Raw genomic sequence first — 16836 nt, 5'->3', positions numbered from 1 at the left:
TGTTTTTTTCCGCCACCAATTAGGATTTCTTTGGGTGGTACATTTTGCCAAGAATAATTTTCTTCTAAATGCATTTTAAATGGGAATATTAAGAAAAAATTTAACAAATTCATTATTTCTCATTTTACGCCCATTCTAGCTTTAAAATAATGCATGCTACCATAATTAAAACCTATGTATTTTATTTGCCCATTTGTCCTGGTTATTACACCATTTAAATTATGTCCCTATCACAATGTATGGTGCCAATATTTTATTAGGAAATAAAGGTGCATTTTTTCAATTTTGTGTCCATCACTATTTACAAGCTTATAATTTTAAAAAAATATTAGTAAAACACCCTCTTTACATGCATAATAAAAAAGTTCAGACACTTAGGTAACTACCGTGTTTCTCTCAAAATAAGACACTGTCTTATATAAATTTTTGCTCCACAAGATGTACTAGGGCTTATTTTCAGAGGATGTCTTATTTTTGGGGGAAACACTGGTAGTTTTCCTATACAAAATGTATATACTGCATGCCATGCTGAATCACAAGCAGCATGCACAGAGCCTGTGGTTTGCAGATATTGGCTTTCACTTACAAGAAATTGATTCTGCTGATCATGTCTATTTCTTGCAGGCAGAGAACTCTGCCAGGCTCCCCAGAGCTATGCTAGGATAAGATGTGTGTCCTGGAAAAAGGTGAAGTGGTGCTGATGCTTATCAGGACAGACCAGGAGGGCAAAAACACAAATTGCCTGACCCATATACAGGATTGTAGAACTCACATTATACTGCTGCTCTCCTGTATCCAGGCTTTGTACTGAGCGTGACTTGCTGGTGTCATGCGGGCTGCTCCTAGGGTTTAAATTTGGGGGATGTCTTATATTTCAAGCATGCTAGGAATTTCTGCTAGGGCTTATTCTCAGGGGATGTCTTACTTTAGGGGAAACGCGGTAGTTATGTTTTGGTTTTTTTATTGTAATTTTTTTTTCATATTTGGGTAATTTTTAGTGTGGGAGGTAAACAGTTAATTGTAAATGTAATAATGTGTGTTTATTTAATAAAAAAAATGTATACAGATGTAGTTTTACTATTTGGCCACAAGATGGCCACAGTCAAACAAATGTTTTTTGTTTTAGTCCTGGAAGTGAACGCTCTCACTTCCAGGAAGTATAGGGAGGACTGGAAACTTTTTTTTTTTTCCAGAAAGAATGTGGCTTCTCAAAGAAGCCGTCGGTTTTTCTGCCGGAGACTTAGATCAATGAATGGGAACCATGTTCCCATTCATTGATCTTCGAGCTAACGGGCGGCGGCACGGGAGTGCGCAGGCACGCGATTGCGCATGGGAGCTATCGCTGCAGCAGCAGCCTCTTGGACTTAGTACAACTGTCCAAAAGGCTAGACTGGTTAAATAAAGGAAACAAATCACTAAAGATGATAAAGAAAACATGAAAAATTCAGATATTGCAAGTTTTTTTTCAGAATGTATTGTCCCTAGCGCATGGAATATTATTACGCAGAAGGTCGAGTGTTTTTGTCCAACTGAGCTCCTGGGCTCGGCAGTGAGCTATGAGCTCCCCACCCCAAATCATGGGAACTGCAATTGAGGGAGCTCGAGACACAGGACAGAACGGGGAACAGGGTGGCTCTAGAAAGTGTCCAGCTCCTGGGAAACTTTCTATGTAGACATCTTTCTTGCCATGTTTTTCTGCTCTGGCTGCTGATATCTTAGCAAAATATAAGCTGTCATAGCTCTCATCTTTGTCTCCAACCAGGTAGAGGATGGGACCTTTTGCCTTCTCCACAGGAAGCATGCTAGCCTGATTTTCTGTTTTTGTCGGGTCTCCCACTACATGAAAAGCATTGCAACTTCCATTGTGAGTAAAAAGAACCTTCTCAGCCTCGTAGGGGATTCCAGAGAGGACAAGATCTCCATAGTTGATGGTATAACCAGAGGCTGCTACGGTTCCATTGATGCAGACAGTTGCTGCCACCTGGGGCAGATAAGATGCCATGGCCAACGCTACTTCAGCTCCTTTGCTCGCCCCAAGTACTCCAATTCCACCTCTGGAGACCTGAATCAAATACATATTAGTGAGAAGCATTAATAGATTAAATAGGGATCTTTATTGGACGTAACTTAAGGATTAAAGAGGAAGTTTAACGCAGGATTGAACTTCATCCCAATCAGTAGCCGATAGGTAATCAGGGACATCGGTGTGGCTGATATGGTGCTAAAACCCCTCCCACAATGTGATGTCAGGGTCATGGACCTGACAGTTTCCTGTCTGTGAACCTTGTTGCATCGTGGGAAATAACCACTGTTTCCAACTGCCAAGCAAGTAGTATCTCCCTCTGGCTCCTCTCCCTGCCTCTTGCCCCCTCCTCTTACCTCTGTCTGCAGGGCTGCCTGTCCAGTGCACCTGTACTCTTCTCCTCCCTTCTTTGGGTCTCCGTTGGCTTTTATTGCAGCATGTGTCGCTGCCTCGCTGGTATTTGCTGCCGTAACATAGGCGGCAATGAAAGCCGGAGAGACGTGCGCACACAAACAGCAGGGCGGGAGAGAGTTTTGGCACAGGCTGCCCTCCTTGCCGACAGATGTGAGGATGCCATTGGCCACAATAGCCTGGCCACTATCTGTATTGGCTGGACAAATCCTGAAGTGGCCAACTTTAGGATTTGACTGTGACATATAGAAGCAGCTGCCGCTGGAGAGATACATAGATGGTGCATTTCTCTTGCACAGACAGGCTGTGACTGGAGGAAGATACGGGACCTGGTACCGGAGCTGCAGGCAGTGGAGGATGGTGGCGTGGGAGCAGAGCCGGTGTTGTCTGATTACGCTGCCTGTTAATTTGCGCAGTAGGAAACTGTGCGGCCACAGTTCCTATTTAATTATGCTGCTGGTGTTAAAATACTAAATATCTCTGCTTCCTTACATCCTACACTCCCCAAATTTTCAGGGTAGGGAGGGGATCCCCCGAACTACCTCTATGTCAAATTGCAGCCCCCAAGCCCCACTGGTTTCCAAGATAGGTTTCTCTAATCTATCTCCTGAACCAGTGGGGCTTGGGGGCTGCAATTTAGCATAGAGGTAGTTTGGGGGATCCCCTCCCTACCCTGAAAATTTGGGGAGTGTAGGATGTAAGGAAGCAGAGATATTTAGTATTTTAACACTAGCAGCATAATTAAATAGGAACTGAGGTCGCACAGCCCCTTAGCACGCCTAGAGCCTTTTAGGGCGCGCAAAAATTTGTGCACTAAGTTAGTGCGCGCAAAGTTTAAGCACTGCCCGTAGCGCGCAAAACGGCGCACCAGGTGTGAAGAAAATGTTGCCCTGGGTGCGCATCTTGTGCCGTTTCGGGCGCACCCGGTGCAACGTTTTAAGCGCACCCGATGCAACGTTTTAGGCGCACCCTTTGCAACGTTTTCATCACACCCGGTGTGTTTCGCGTGCTACGGGCAGCGCTAAACTTTGCACGTGATCAATAAAAGCTTTAGGCATGCTAACTGCTTAGCACCCTAGTTAGCACACCCAAAGCTTTTAGGCGTGCTTACTGAGTTAGCACCCTTTTGTGAATCGAGCCCCTTGTGTGTCTGTATGTGGGAAAACGCAGGCATTTTTTCACAGAAGGTACTTTAATTAATATAGAAAATCCACACTTTGGTTCACTGCTGTCAGTTTTTTTTTGGATAGGAAAAACACCTTAAAGTGTGCACCGGCCTGCCATTGATTTACATTGGTTCTCAGTTTTCCTGGGCTGAAAACAGTTTTTTGTGCTCCCAGTCTAGAATTCTGTTTGTGATGTTTACTGTCATTGCTGAGCTAATTTGCCTTAGTTTTATCCCTCGGGGTCATCTGGCTACATATACTGGGGGGGTAACAGCTGGCTATATATACTGAGGGGTCATCTGGCTACCTATAGTGGAGGAGGGTCACTTGGCTACCTATTCTGACGGGGGACATCTGGCTACTACCTATAGTAGGGGGACATCTGACTATACTGCAGGGACATCCGGTCACCTATATTGGGGGACATCCTTTCAACAGGGTGGCTGTTTCTCTGCTTGGGGCCCTGTGTGGTCTTAATCCGGCTCTGCGTGGGAGCGATCCATGCAGATGGTGCTGGAGGAAGCCCCAGATATGTATAAATCTATTATTTTTAAGGTTTCCTTTAAAAAGGTAATTGTTTGCAAACTCCTGAGTTTTCTCCTAGAAGATACCATCATTTTTCATCTTCTCTTTAAAATATTTTTTTAGCACTTTGCAATTGAAAGGGTAACTGAAAAAGTGCTATTAAAAATATTTTGAGATTTTTCTTGCTTTCTGGTTGGTAAAAGGGCATTTTATAACAAGGTGGGGAAATATCCCCTGAGGGAAAACTCAGGAGAAAAAATTAATTACATATGGGCCACTAGACAATTCAATTCCCTTTTTCTATGTTTTCTGTTAGGAAATATTTTTTTATCTTCTGTTTAAAATAACTTTTGGGGATTCTGCAATCGAAAAAGTGCCAAAAGTAGGTGACAAAATACCATCAAAATTATTCTGAGTATTTTCTTGCCTGTTGGTGGCCTAAAAGGCAATTCATTGATAAGGTCAAGTATGAAAATATCACTTATGAGAAAACGTATGAGAAAAAGTGAATTGGATCGGACCAGCTTTATCCTTTGAATATTTCTCTCCATAATCACCTCCTTTATTTAAACATTCATCGTATGTAAGGTTTTCAATCCCTTTGTTGAATGTTGCTATGCTAAAGCTGCCGCTAAACAGTTACTGGCTTTCTGCAGCCATGTGACAAGTAGAGTTGGGCGAACAGTTCGGCTGTGTTAGCCGAACTGCAGCCGAACTGTTCGGCTGCCCAACCTGTCATTTTGCTGTGGCTCTTACTACTTCCGGGTCGCAATGACCCGGAGTAGTACGTCTGCGCTGGCCCGGCGGAGCGCGTCCTAGATCGCGCTCCCGTTGCCGGGCACTCTCTGCGCATGTGTGTGACATCACTCATGACGTCACACACATGCGCAGAGAGTGCCCGGCAACGGGAGCGCGATCTAGGACACGCTCCGCCGGGCCAGCGCAGACGTACTACTCCGGGTCATTGCGACCCGGAAGTAGTAAGAGCCACAGCAAAATGACAGGTTGGGCAGCCGAACAGTTCGGCTGCAGTTCGGCTAACACAGCCGAACTGTTCGCCCAACTCTAGTGACAAGCGGTGCCGGGAGAGAAGAGATAAACCCGAGAGGTGCAAGTTAAATTACGCAGAAAGAACACCATGCCTGTCGTTTTGCCACATCAGGCGGTAAACTATCAGCGTATGGCTAACTTTAGTCATCAGGAGACTCTGTAGTCTGGGGCAATGACTGAGCAGTGAAGAGAGAGATTCATGGAACAGACCATAAAGAGATACAAATACATCGCCTGTTATGTCATTTCTGTTAAGCGTACTGTGGGAACAGCATGTACTATTACCGTACATATTTGACTTACTTTTGGATGATTCCTTAAAAATTCAGTAGCTTCTTCAAAATATTTTAGATCTAGACTGTTGGTCGTCTTTGGCAAATCTTCATAAACGAAATAAGCCAAAGCCAGAGCTGCAAACCCATGACTGGCCAGAAGGCTGCTTCGAAACTCCTGAAGGGCTCCATAAGGGCCAAAAAGATCAACAACTCCTTGGAACGGGCCTTCACCTAAATATATCAATAAAACGTTAGTCCAATGTATGCTTGTTGGTACCTGTTAATCACTGTTGATATACACTGCCAGCGCACTTTATGAGGAACATTCTACTACAACTGGGTAGGTGTCCATTCAATGTATATGCATGAGAAATAGGGCGCTGGCTGTTGCCGATAGGTAGAATATCGGTAATTTTGTAATACCAATCAGCTTGCTATTCTTCTTCTAATTATTATTAATATTATTAAGCTTTGTTTATAAAGTACTAACATAACACACAGCACTATACAATAGTTAGGGGAGACATCACAGCATTACACAATGTCACTCAGGAACAGTATAGAGTTCAACAATGGTATACTGTTATACTGGTTGAACTCGATGGACGTATGTCTTTTTTCAACCAAAATAACTATGTAACTATGTAACTATGTAATGGTATACATAATAGTGATGTAACAACAAAGGGATAACTAAGGCAGATGAGTCACTAAGTTCGTATGGTAGTGGAGAAGAGCACATAGGCAGGAGGGCTCTGCCAAATATGCTTATAATCTATGGGGTGGGGGAGAGGGATACATAAGGGGGTGTAAATCAAAGGGAGGGAGATAGCGAACAGATGCGCACACGCATGCGCAGTGAGCTTCTGGCCACATGCACACGCTGTAGGATGCGCTCAGTCCGGCCAGCACCTGCACAGTGGTGCCCAACTCCGGCGACCCGGAAGCGGCTACCGGCGGGGGATTTAGGCAAATTGTGGGGGCAGAGAGAAGGGGGAGCGGTAGGCATCAGGACAGGTAAAAATGCCTGTTACCCTATTTCTCTACCTTAATTCACATCTGGTATCCTTTAAGGTGCTAGCTTACTTAAAATGAATCAAAAAATAAAAGTAGGGGCACCAACACACAGCCTGACCCCAGAGAAGATGCACAGAATATTCTCATGTATGGATCCTCTGTGTGTGGGGACTCTGGTTTTCTGGTTCATGTGTGGTGGCAATGAGTTGAGTAGGTTGATAAACACCGTCATAAATAAGAACTTTCCATGCGACCCGTAGACTTATTGTTAGGTGATTGGGATTGGCACTGGGTTGGATCTTCCCATCACATAGGCTTCTCCAACATGTCCCTAAGGCTGCCAGAATTGGGTGTCTCTCTCAATTATAGTGGCTAAGAATAGATAACTTAATTATGGTCTCTAAGTGATTATTAGCGGTTGTTAAAGCGGTTTTAAACTCTGATAAAATATTCAATAAAAATGTGTTTTCCTACTTTTTATAACACATACAATTATCATATTCGTTTTTTGTGCACAAATATTATTATTCATTTAGAAATTATAAGTTCCCAAAGTTCAGTTTATTTACTTTGAAAGCTGCTAGTGCATTTTAGTCATAACTGTTGTATTTCTATTCTAAATGCACCCAGTAATGATTTCTGAGCAGTGTTTCAGTTCAGGACTCATTAGTAGAAGCTTCTGCACAGTCAGAGAATGTTTAACTTAATTGTATCAAGTGAAGAATGTAAACACAAGATAAGGTTATCACCAGTTCGGATGTGGCTGCCCCTGCGGGAGAAAAAAAAATCAGTCCTGTGATTTAACCCTTTGAATGCTGTTTTACAAAAAAAAAATTGTTAGTATATTATATGCTGTAAATAATCTTTTAGAGCAAATGCTGGGTTTCATTCCACTTTAATAGTACTAGTATCTTGAATTGCACTAGAAAGTGACCCCTGTCTAGACTCAATACTCGGGGCCTAAGGTACTTTACCACTTTTCCAGAAATAGAATAAGTTGTAGAACCACCTTTTTCAGCTACATTGTAATCTCATCATTCTGTATCTACAGTTTTAGTTCTTTAGATATTGGTATTTCCATATTTTTATTGAAGGAAGTAATAAATAATCTAATTACAATCAGTAACATTTTTACATATATAAATGCAACAATAACATTACTAAAATGATATGATGTATATGAACAGCATATCATATGTAATATCAGCCATATATTTTATCGAAGTACTCATTTTTATTACAAATATCGGGCACTTAACATAGTGCCTTAACAAAAAATATTGAAATATCTGGACAAAATTATAGCAAATAGAAATATCACCATATCTACAATAAGTAAATAAAATAAAGAAATGAATAAACAATGTCAGGATCCAAAAAATATAACCTTGTAATATATTGACTACTAGTAGAATTAGATATGGATAATATCCAAGGCATCCAAATTTTTTCAAATAACGAGGTAGAATCGTTTAAAACTGCATTTATTTTTTCCGAAACCATAGTGGAGGAGAGTAGACTATGAAATTCAGAAAAAATGGAAGGTCCGCACCGGTCCAGGGTTCCAAGCTTTATTAGGACATATACATCAGCAAAACATAGCTATGATTAAGGGCCTGAACGGCTCGAAACATGTCAGCTCTCTGATGCTTGTATTAATGTTTTGCTGATGTGTATGTCCTAATAAAGCTTGGAACCCTGGACCGGTGCGGACTTTCCGTTTTTCCTGTACTTCTGTGGGCCTGCTGACCTGGTCATGCACAGTCCCGGTTCCTGTGGGTAGTAGCGGTGTTCACAGACTTTGTTGCATGAAATTCAGACAAAGGTAAATATGGTGTATTCCGTTTCCTAGTTATAATTAATTTAGCAGCCATAGTAAAATTTTGAATTAACTTAAATTCTTGTATAGAGATATTTTCGGGTTGTTTCCCCAAAAGAACTACTAATGGATTTTTTGCTAAATGAATATGTAAAATTTTATTAATTTGCCTATTTACTTTTGTTCAAAATTTTGAAACTTTAGGGCAATACCACCATGTATGTATTACATCACCTCTACCCCCACACCCTCTAAAACAACTAGAAGATTTTTCTGCAAACATAGCATGGAGTCTAACTGGACTGAGGTGAGACCTATGCAGTACTTTAAGAGAAGTTTCAACAAAAGAATAATAAATAGAGTTTTTATAAATAGATTCATTTATCTCGCACCATGCCTCTCTATCTAAAGAAATTTGTAGGTCATTCTCCCAATCTATCATACATTTATGTTTGTTTGTGTTAGAACTATTATTCAAAACAGAATATAACATAGATATCATTCCCTTTCTTAACAGATTATTTAAACAAATAAACTTAGTTCTTTAGATATTGGAATAAATCTTTTGAAACTGGAATATTGTTGAAGACAAGTAATAAGGCCCTAGTTGGATATTCTATGAATACGTTCTGGACGTTTTGCCTATATTGTACATATATACTGTTTGAATCTATAATTACCCTTTTAACTAAAAATACCCCTGTAAGGGACAATTCTTTTACACTATTGAGTTTTTACCATGACTTAAAAAAAAACCCGTAATAAAACTGTCTAAAATTGTAGCAGTTCATTTACTACCATCTATCACTATTGTCCCATATTCTAGTCATCTATTTTATTTGAAAAAAAAAATACACAAATCTGATTTATTAAATTAAACACACTTAGCAGACCTTGTATGAGACCCCCCTAAAATATAACTTTTAGATATAACATAGTAGAAGATAAACGCAGCTATTTACAAATACATAATCAAAGAACACAATGGGCCTGATTCACAAAGCGGTGCAAACTTTTTTGCGGACTTTTGCGTGCGCAATTTGCCGCGATTCGCGCGATCGCGGACTTTTGCGCGCGCAATTTGCCAGGAAATTGCGCGCGCAATAGTCCGCGATCGCGGCAAATTGCGCGCGCAAAAGTCCGCAAAAAAAGTTTGCACCGCTTTGTGAATCAGGCCCAATCAATGAGAGCTGTGCTCTCTAGTAAGGTCAGCAAAAAAACTGCGTTTATCTTCTACTATGCACTTTGCACCCTAAGCACTTTTTCATTGTAGCCCTGACGGCGGCTCTAATTTTAAGGAGCCGAAACATGTTGGTTTTAGGTAGAGGGTTCTGTACTATTTGAAGTAACTCAGCATATATATTAATTTAGCGCCTAGTAGGGGGTTTGATAAGAATTGACCATAAAATAAAGAAGGTCCTTTCTAAGATATATCAATATGTTTTTTCCACTACCCTACTAGGTTAATGTGAATTAAATCAAGAATACCAATATTTAAAATATAAACAAAATTCTTAACGATGGAAAAGATTTTACTGTAACAAATAAAAGTTATATTTTAGGGGGGTCTCATACAAGGTCTGCTAAATCTATTTTATTTGTACAGCACTTTGAAGTAACCTATTTTTAGATATATTTGCTTTAAAGTGTACCAGAGCTGAGGAAATAAAAGTTTTATATATACCTGGGGCTTCCCCCAGCCCCATGCACTCGGATCGCTCCCCCGACGCCGTCCTCAGTCTTCTCCATCTTCTGTACCGGGTCCCGTTACTTCCTCCAGTCGTGGCCAGTCTTAGCAAGAGGAAGTGCGCCCTCCGGCGGCTGCTGGGGAGGTGCGTAAATAGCGCACTTCACTTCTGTCAGACTGGCCGTGACTGGGAAGTAATGGGACATGGTACAGAGGATTGAGAAGACTAAGGACGGCGGCGTGGGAGTGATCCATGCGCATGGGGCTGGAGGAAGCCCCAGGCATGTATAAAACTTTTTTTTCAGCTCTGGTTTCCTTTAAAGTGCTTTAAAAAGTAACTGTAGGACGAAAAGTGCTCAATTTAGATACTTTTCTCAATAGAAGAAAGCTTCTAGAAGTCTAGATAATGCAGAGACTTCCCCATCCCCCTCACCTCCAGGGATCCACTGATCACAAGCTCAGGATGCCTTGTGCCTGCACACAGAGACAAGGCATCCCATACATGTGATCGGTGGAGGCGAAGAGGGCGGCTGAATCCTCTATTGAGGTAAGTATCACTTTAACCACATTTCAATATCGGTACACTAACATAATGATCCACGGAATACAAATGTTTTGACAGTTCTTTACCGGGAGGAAGGAAGAGAGTTCCTTGGACTCGTCCTTCTTTAACTTGGACTCTCTGGACCCCGGGGGCCACGTACCATCTTCTCAGACATGCGCTAGCTTCAGGGGAACACTCCGGGATAACATTCATCTCTAGATGACAGTAGACTTCTAGGTGGATTTCAAAGGGACTTCCCATCACATCACGCTTTATTAACTTAAAGAATGGAGTCATTGACTTTAGGGCCCAAAAGAGTCCCATGGGATGGACACCACAGAAGTCACCACCGGTGGCTGGTGTATGCTCCAGATCCACTTTCCCCTCATCATCACTCCTGTAGAAGGCTCTGGAGTAGAATAACTTTCCTTTCTCGTCTTTTAGCCAAGCTCTGATGGTAATGATCTGCTGTGTGGGGAGTTCCCAAGCTCTGATCTTCACTGGTTCATCTGCTAGGGCAACCTCTGGTGAGACGGTCAGAAGAACCATAGCTGGGCACAGTGGATCTCTAAGGAGATATGGAACACAGGCAGAAGCTACTCAGAAGAGGATTCTACAGGTAATTTGTTAGCAAGTCAGTCAGAGGCATGGGATAATAGCATCTGATGCTATGTAAAGCAAAAACACACAAACGCTGGTGCACATGACAGGTGGGGCCCCGAGGCTTAAAGAGAATCTGTATTGTTAAAATCGCACAAAAGTAAACATACCAGTGTGTTAGGGGACATCTCCTATTCCCCTCTGTCACAATTTTGCCGCTCCCCGCCGCATTAAAAGTGGTTAAAAACAGTTTTAAAAAGTTTGTTTATAAACAAACAAAATGGCCACCAAAACAGGAAGTAGGTTGATGTACAGCATGTCCACACATAGAAAATACATCCATACACAAGCAGGCTGTATACAGCCTTCCTTTTGAATCTCAAGAGATCATTTGTGTGTTTCTTTCCCCCCTGAGGGGGGAGTGCATAGCAGAACCACAACACTGAAGAACTTGGCAGCCTTCCAGACACAGGCTGACAAGTCTGACAGGGGAAAGATACATTGATTTATTACAGAGACTGTGATAGTACAAAGTGCTGCAGTAAGCCAGAACACATTAGAATAGCTTTTGGAACTTGTAGGATTATAAAAAACAGGATGCAATTTTTGTTACGGAGTCTCTTTAAAGCAAGCCTGAACTGAAAATAACCGTAACCGTAACATTTTAAAACGAAAAAGTTAGATACTCTATTGCAGGGCTGTAGCAATAGAGGTTGCAGAGGTTGCGACCGCATTGGGGCCCTTGGGTCAGAGGGGCCCCAAAGAGCCCTCCTTCAACTACAATATCTCTCTATTGGTCCTGTGCTCATAATAATCACTTCTATAGATACTTTGAATAGTGGTAATCACTAACAAACTGTTCCCCGCTCCCTTTTTGCACCTCTGATACTGCAGTTCCCATTGGCAGGTTTTGCTGCGCCGTATCAATTGTTATTTATAGGGTGCCTGGGGGGCCCCATTGTAAAACTTGCATTAGGGCACACAGCTCCTTAGCTGCGCCACTGGGTCCAGTGGTGTAACAATTACCCCTGCAAGGGATACGGAGGCAGGGGGCACGAGCCTGGGGAGGGGCCCAGAGCAGAGCTTTCTAGAAAGGCACTGTAAAATGCAGTCCGGGGAGAAAAAGTTTATTTTCCCATCCTGAGACACTGACAACTAAGGATACGTAGAAAAAGGCTTTTTGCTCTCTGTACAATAGTTTAATAATTGGCTACATCTGCTCAGCCACTAATAAGGAATCATACAAAGTTTTGAAGACAAAGATTTGTAGACAGTCCCTATTCATTGTGCAGCAGGGTCTTGTGAACAGTGCCCTGCCCCAGCTTCTCCTCCCCTCCCCTCCCCAAGTGCTGTGTAGCAGTGTGTTCCTTCCTGATTCTCTGCCCCGGTCCCCTCAAGCATGAAACATGGTCAGTGACTCCCTCCTGTCCTGACTTTGGAGAAGACACTGTACATAAGCCATTGTGATATAGCCTGACTGTGGCTGTGAGCCCTGTGAGTGCTGCATGCAGTGAGCATGTAAATGAGTGATCAGAACTGATTACTGAGCTCTCCTCCTGTCACTCCTGACTTTCACATGGCTGATGACTCTCTCTGCATATTTGTCTCATGATCTTCATGTGTATCTTTTATTCCCCTTACATGTAATTGTCTCTGTGTGTTTACTACAGCTAAACCTAACCCTACTCTCACATAGAACACACACACCTAACCTCAGTGGTGGGTCGAAACTTTGCATCGAAATTCACAATTACGCATCGTAATCGTAATGCGAAATTTTAGGGAAAATCGTAATTAATTTCATATGTAATAGTAATATTTCATAATTTCACGTAATTTTTCTCTTAAGTTTTGTGAAATTTCACGTAATTTTGTGCCTATTTTAGTGGTTAATAGCAAAGCCCCATACATGCTATTGTCACCAAAATTGCTACATATGTTAAGGAGAATAATTAGCACAAGTAAAAAAAAAAAATTTTTTCAAAAAGACCTTGTAGTTTTTGAGAAAATCGATTTTAAAGGGACTCCAAGCAGTGCAGAAACTATGGAAAGATGCATACCATTTTGAAGCTCTCTTTCTCCTCTTTCCAACGACACATAAACCCCTGCCCTACGCCTTTTAGTTTTTGTTATTCGGGATCGCGTTTGCCGTGATTTTGATCGCGAAAATAGCGAAATTAAAAGGCGTAGGGCGGCGGTTTGTATATTGTTGGAAAGAGGAGAAGAGAGCTTTAAAATGGTATGCATCTTTCCATAGTTACTGCACTGCTCGGAGTCCCTTTAAACATGCAAAGAAAAATGATTTTTCAATTGTAATTTTTCTGAGTTTAAACTATTTTGGTTCCTGGACGTAAAAACTACGTCCAGGAACCATGCGCGCTCCCGCGGTCGATCTCGCACATGCACGCGCGCTCCCGGCCCGCGGTTCGTTAGCCAGGCAATCAGTGAATCGGGCTATGGTGCCCAATCACTGATTCCTCTCCCCCGCTGAAAAAGCGACGGCTTCTCTCGGAAGCTGCGCCTTTTCTGTCTGTTACCTCCCCCATGCGTCGCTCTAAGTGTATGTTACGCTTAGAGTGACGTCATGTAAACAAACTCATGGCCGCCATCTTGTGGCCAAAAAGTAAAACTACAACTAAAAGTAAAAAAAAAAAAAATCAACACACATTTACATTATAAACCTATTGTTTACATCCCACCCTCCCAAAACTACCCAAATAAAATGTTTAATATAAAAAAAAAAAACATTACAATAAAAAACAACAACATGTAAATATTTACCTAAGGGTCTAAACTTTTTAAATATCAATGTAAAGATGATATATTTCTCTATTTTTTTTATTTTAAACTTGTAAATAGTGATAGATGCAAAACGGAAAAAATGCACCTTTATTTCCAAATAAAATATTGTCGCCATACATTGTGATAGGGACATAATTTTAACGGTGTAATAACCGGGACATATGGGCAAATACAATACGTGAGTTTTAATTATGGAGGCATGTATTATTTTAAAACTATAATGGCTGCAAACTGAGAAATAATGATTTTTTCAGTTTTTTCTTATTCTTCCTGTTAAAATGCATTAACAGTAAAGTGGCTCTTAGCAAAATGTACCCCCCAAAGAAAGCCTAATTGGTGGCGGAAAAAACAAGATATAGATCAGTTCATTGTGATAAGTAGTGATAAAGTTATAGGCTAATGAATGGGAGGTGAACATTTCTCAAGTGAAAACGACGGAACGCGAATGGGTTAAAAACCATTTTTTCTTTGCATTTTTTAAAAATCGATTTTCTCAAAAGCTACAAGATCTTTTTGGAAAATTCTTTTTTTAAGCTTGTACTTTAGCACTATTCTCCTTAACATATGTAGCAATTTTGGTGACAATAGCATGTATGTTATTCACTGGCAAAGTCGGCATGAAATTACGCGAATCAATCAAATCAATGAAATGTACAAAACGTAATTAGGTATAGGCGAAATTGCAAAAATGTACGCGGAAAATTGCGTAATCGTAATTATCTGATTGCGATCATCACTACTAACCTTAAGTAACCCCACCTAACTTTAAAAACTCCACCTTCCTGATGCCTAACATTAACCCTTACCTTGCCACAAATCCGTCACAAAAAACACAACATTTCAGGTGCCGCCATAGGTGCTAAATGTCATATCAGTTATAGAAGGACATTTAGGCTCTGGAGGCTGCCCTGTAACAATCTTACGTTCCAGCGGCAGGTCCTGCGGCGTCTCTGGCATGGTCCGGGCAAGCGGCGGGACTTCGCAGCAGACATCCTCTGGTGGCATCCCCGGCACCTTTCCGGCGGTGTCTTCCGGCTCGTGCGCGACCCTAAGGTCGCACCGTGCACGCGCGAGTTCGAGTGAGCCCTATAGGCTCAGTAGAAGAGTCTGAGATGACGGCAGGTGATGTCACTGGTGACATCACTAATTGGGGGTGGTTTCTGGGGATGCAGGATCTGTACTTAAGGTCAGTGAATTCAGTCGCTCACTGGCCTTGATACTAATCAGTTCGCTGGTTCTTGGCCTAGCTAGCTACCTTTGAGTTACATTTATATATTGTGTGGACGCGCAATATATATGTACTCTAGTTAGTCAGTCGTTTGGAGTGTTTCTTATTGGTAGCTGTAATTGTAATTCATTCGTAATATCCTCCTGATATTATTGAACTAACATCTATTGTTTATCTGTGTACCGACTTCTAGCCTGTTTCCTGACTTTGCCTCTGTCCTACCCTTCTGTACTGCAGCCATCTGATTTATGTTACCGACTCGGCCTGACCCTGACTCTGATTGTGTCTGACCCTTACAATACGACTGACATCTGATTTTTGTGTACGATCCGGATCGATTTGACTACGATTTTGCCTTATGACTTTGTAACTAGAGATAGGAAAACTTGTGCACAAGTGCTGACCTGTCTAGATCTTATTATTGTATTGTATATTTCTGTATCTGTTATCTCATCCCGCACCAGCTATGTAAACTGTGAGTAACAATAGCAGGCTACGGCATCCCCCAAACTTCTGCAGCGCAGCCGGCGCCATCCAAAGGTTTTGCAGGGGGGCCCAGAGATTTCTAGTTTCTAGTGATGGTCATAATCTGCAAAATTACGATTTCGCTACATTTCGCGTACATTTTTGCAATTACACCTATACCTAATTACGATTTGCAAACTAAATCGATTTCATAGTCATTCATAATTTCTCATAAAAATTTGCGTAATTTTCACCACATTTTGTGTAATTTTGTGCCGACATTGGAGGTTAATAGCACAGCTCCTATACATGCTATTGACTCCAAAATAGCTCCCTATGTTACAGGGAATTGTGGGTACAAGGTAAAAAAAGAATTTTCCAAATAGACCATATAGTTTTTGAGAAGATCGATTTAAAAAATGCAAAGAAAAAATGGTTTTTAAACTTGGAAAAATTACAGTTTAAAAAACATTTTTTTCTCTGCATTTTTAAAATCGATTTTCTCAAAAACTACAATGTCTTTTAAAAAAGTTCTTTTTTTTTACTAGTACCCGGGGTTCTCCTTAACATGTGTACCAATTTTGGTAGCAATAGCATGTATGGGGCCTTTGCTATTAACTGCCAGTTAGCACAAAATGTCGCGAAATTGGTGAAAATTACGCGAAAAATTACCCAAAATTATGAAATACTACTATTACACACAAAATCAATTATGATTTTCCCTGAAATTTCGCATTACAATTACGATGCGAAAATGCGAATTTCGATGCGAAATTTCAGCCCATCACTGCTAGTTACGCCCCTGTGCCTGTATGTATACTGCATACTTCCACACCTCTTGCTTCCCCCCATTCCTTTAGGGCCCGTTTCCACTAGTGCGGTGCAATTCCGTTGTGGAAAACGCGAAAACGAATTTGCATGCAGATGTTTTCGCATTTGTATGTATGTATGTTATGTATGTGTGTTATGTGTTTGTATACAAATTTTAACACGAAAACGCGTTACAATTCGCATCTGTTTGTAAGTATGGGAATGTAACTATGTCAGTGCCTGTGTGCTTTTACATTGATTTTAAGCGAAAATGTACGCGAATTCGCATGAAAAATTTGCATAACGAAAACGTGTGAATTTTCCTATTACTTACTTTACAGGCGAAACGCATACTAACCTTGCGGTGTGTGAACTCTGATGACTCTGCTGTGCAGATGTTTTTCTGCACAGTCC

At 41.3% G+C, this 16836-nt stretch overlaps 2 protein-coding genes across 5 annotated transcripts in view; one reads left to right on the top strand and one right to left on the bottom strand.

The window, feature by feature from the left end:
- Nucleotides 1–277: 277 nt before the first annotated feature.
- The window catches only part of LOC137531174 (acyl-coenzyme A amino acid N-acyltransferase 1-like), a 108378-nt gene continuing 91819 nt past the window's right edge, over nt 278–16836 (bottom strand). For all 4 annotated transcript variants that reach the window (XM_068251370.1, XM_068251366.1, XM_068251369.1 and 1 more), the window contains exons 2-4: nt 10604–11085; nt 5479–5681; nt 278–2062 (exon numbers count right to left, since the gene is read on the bottom strand). In XM_068251370.1, the coding sequence (XP_068107471.1) occupies nt 1466–2062; nt 5479–5681; nt 10604–11066 (1263 nt within the window). In that variant the 5' untranslated portion in view covers nt 11067–11085 and the 3' untranslated portion in view covers nt 278–1465. The remainder of the gene's footprint in view (nt 2063–5478; nt 5682–10603; nt 11086–16836) is intronic.
- The window catches only part of LOC137531138 (acyl-coenzyme A amino acid N-acyltransferase 1-like), an 81884-nt gene continuing 76101 nt past the window's right edge, over nt 11054–16836 (top strand). Inside the window, exon 1 of the mRNA XM_068251363.1 lies at nt 11054–11136. The gene's annotated coding sequence lies outside the window, so the exon portion shown is untranslated. The remainder of the gene's footprint in view (nt 11137–16836) is intronic.

Source organism: Hyperolius riggenbachi, chromosome 1 (assembly GCF_040937935.1).
Source record: "Hyperolius riggenbachi isolate aHypRig1 chromosome 1, aHypRig1.pri, whole genome shotgun sequence".
Taxonomy (NCBI): Eukaryota; Metazoa; Chordata; class Amphibia; order Anura; family Hyperoliidae; genus Hyperolius; species Hyperolius riggenbachi.
This window is presented reverse-complemented; position numbering and strand designations above follow the sequence as displayed.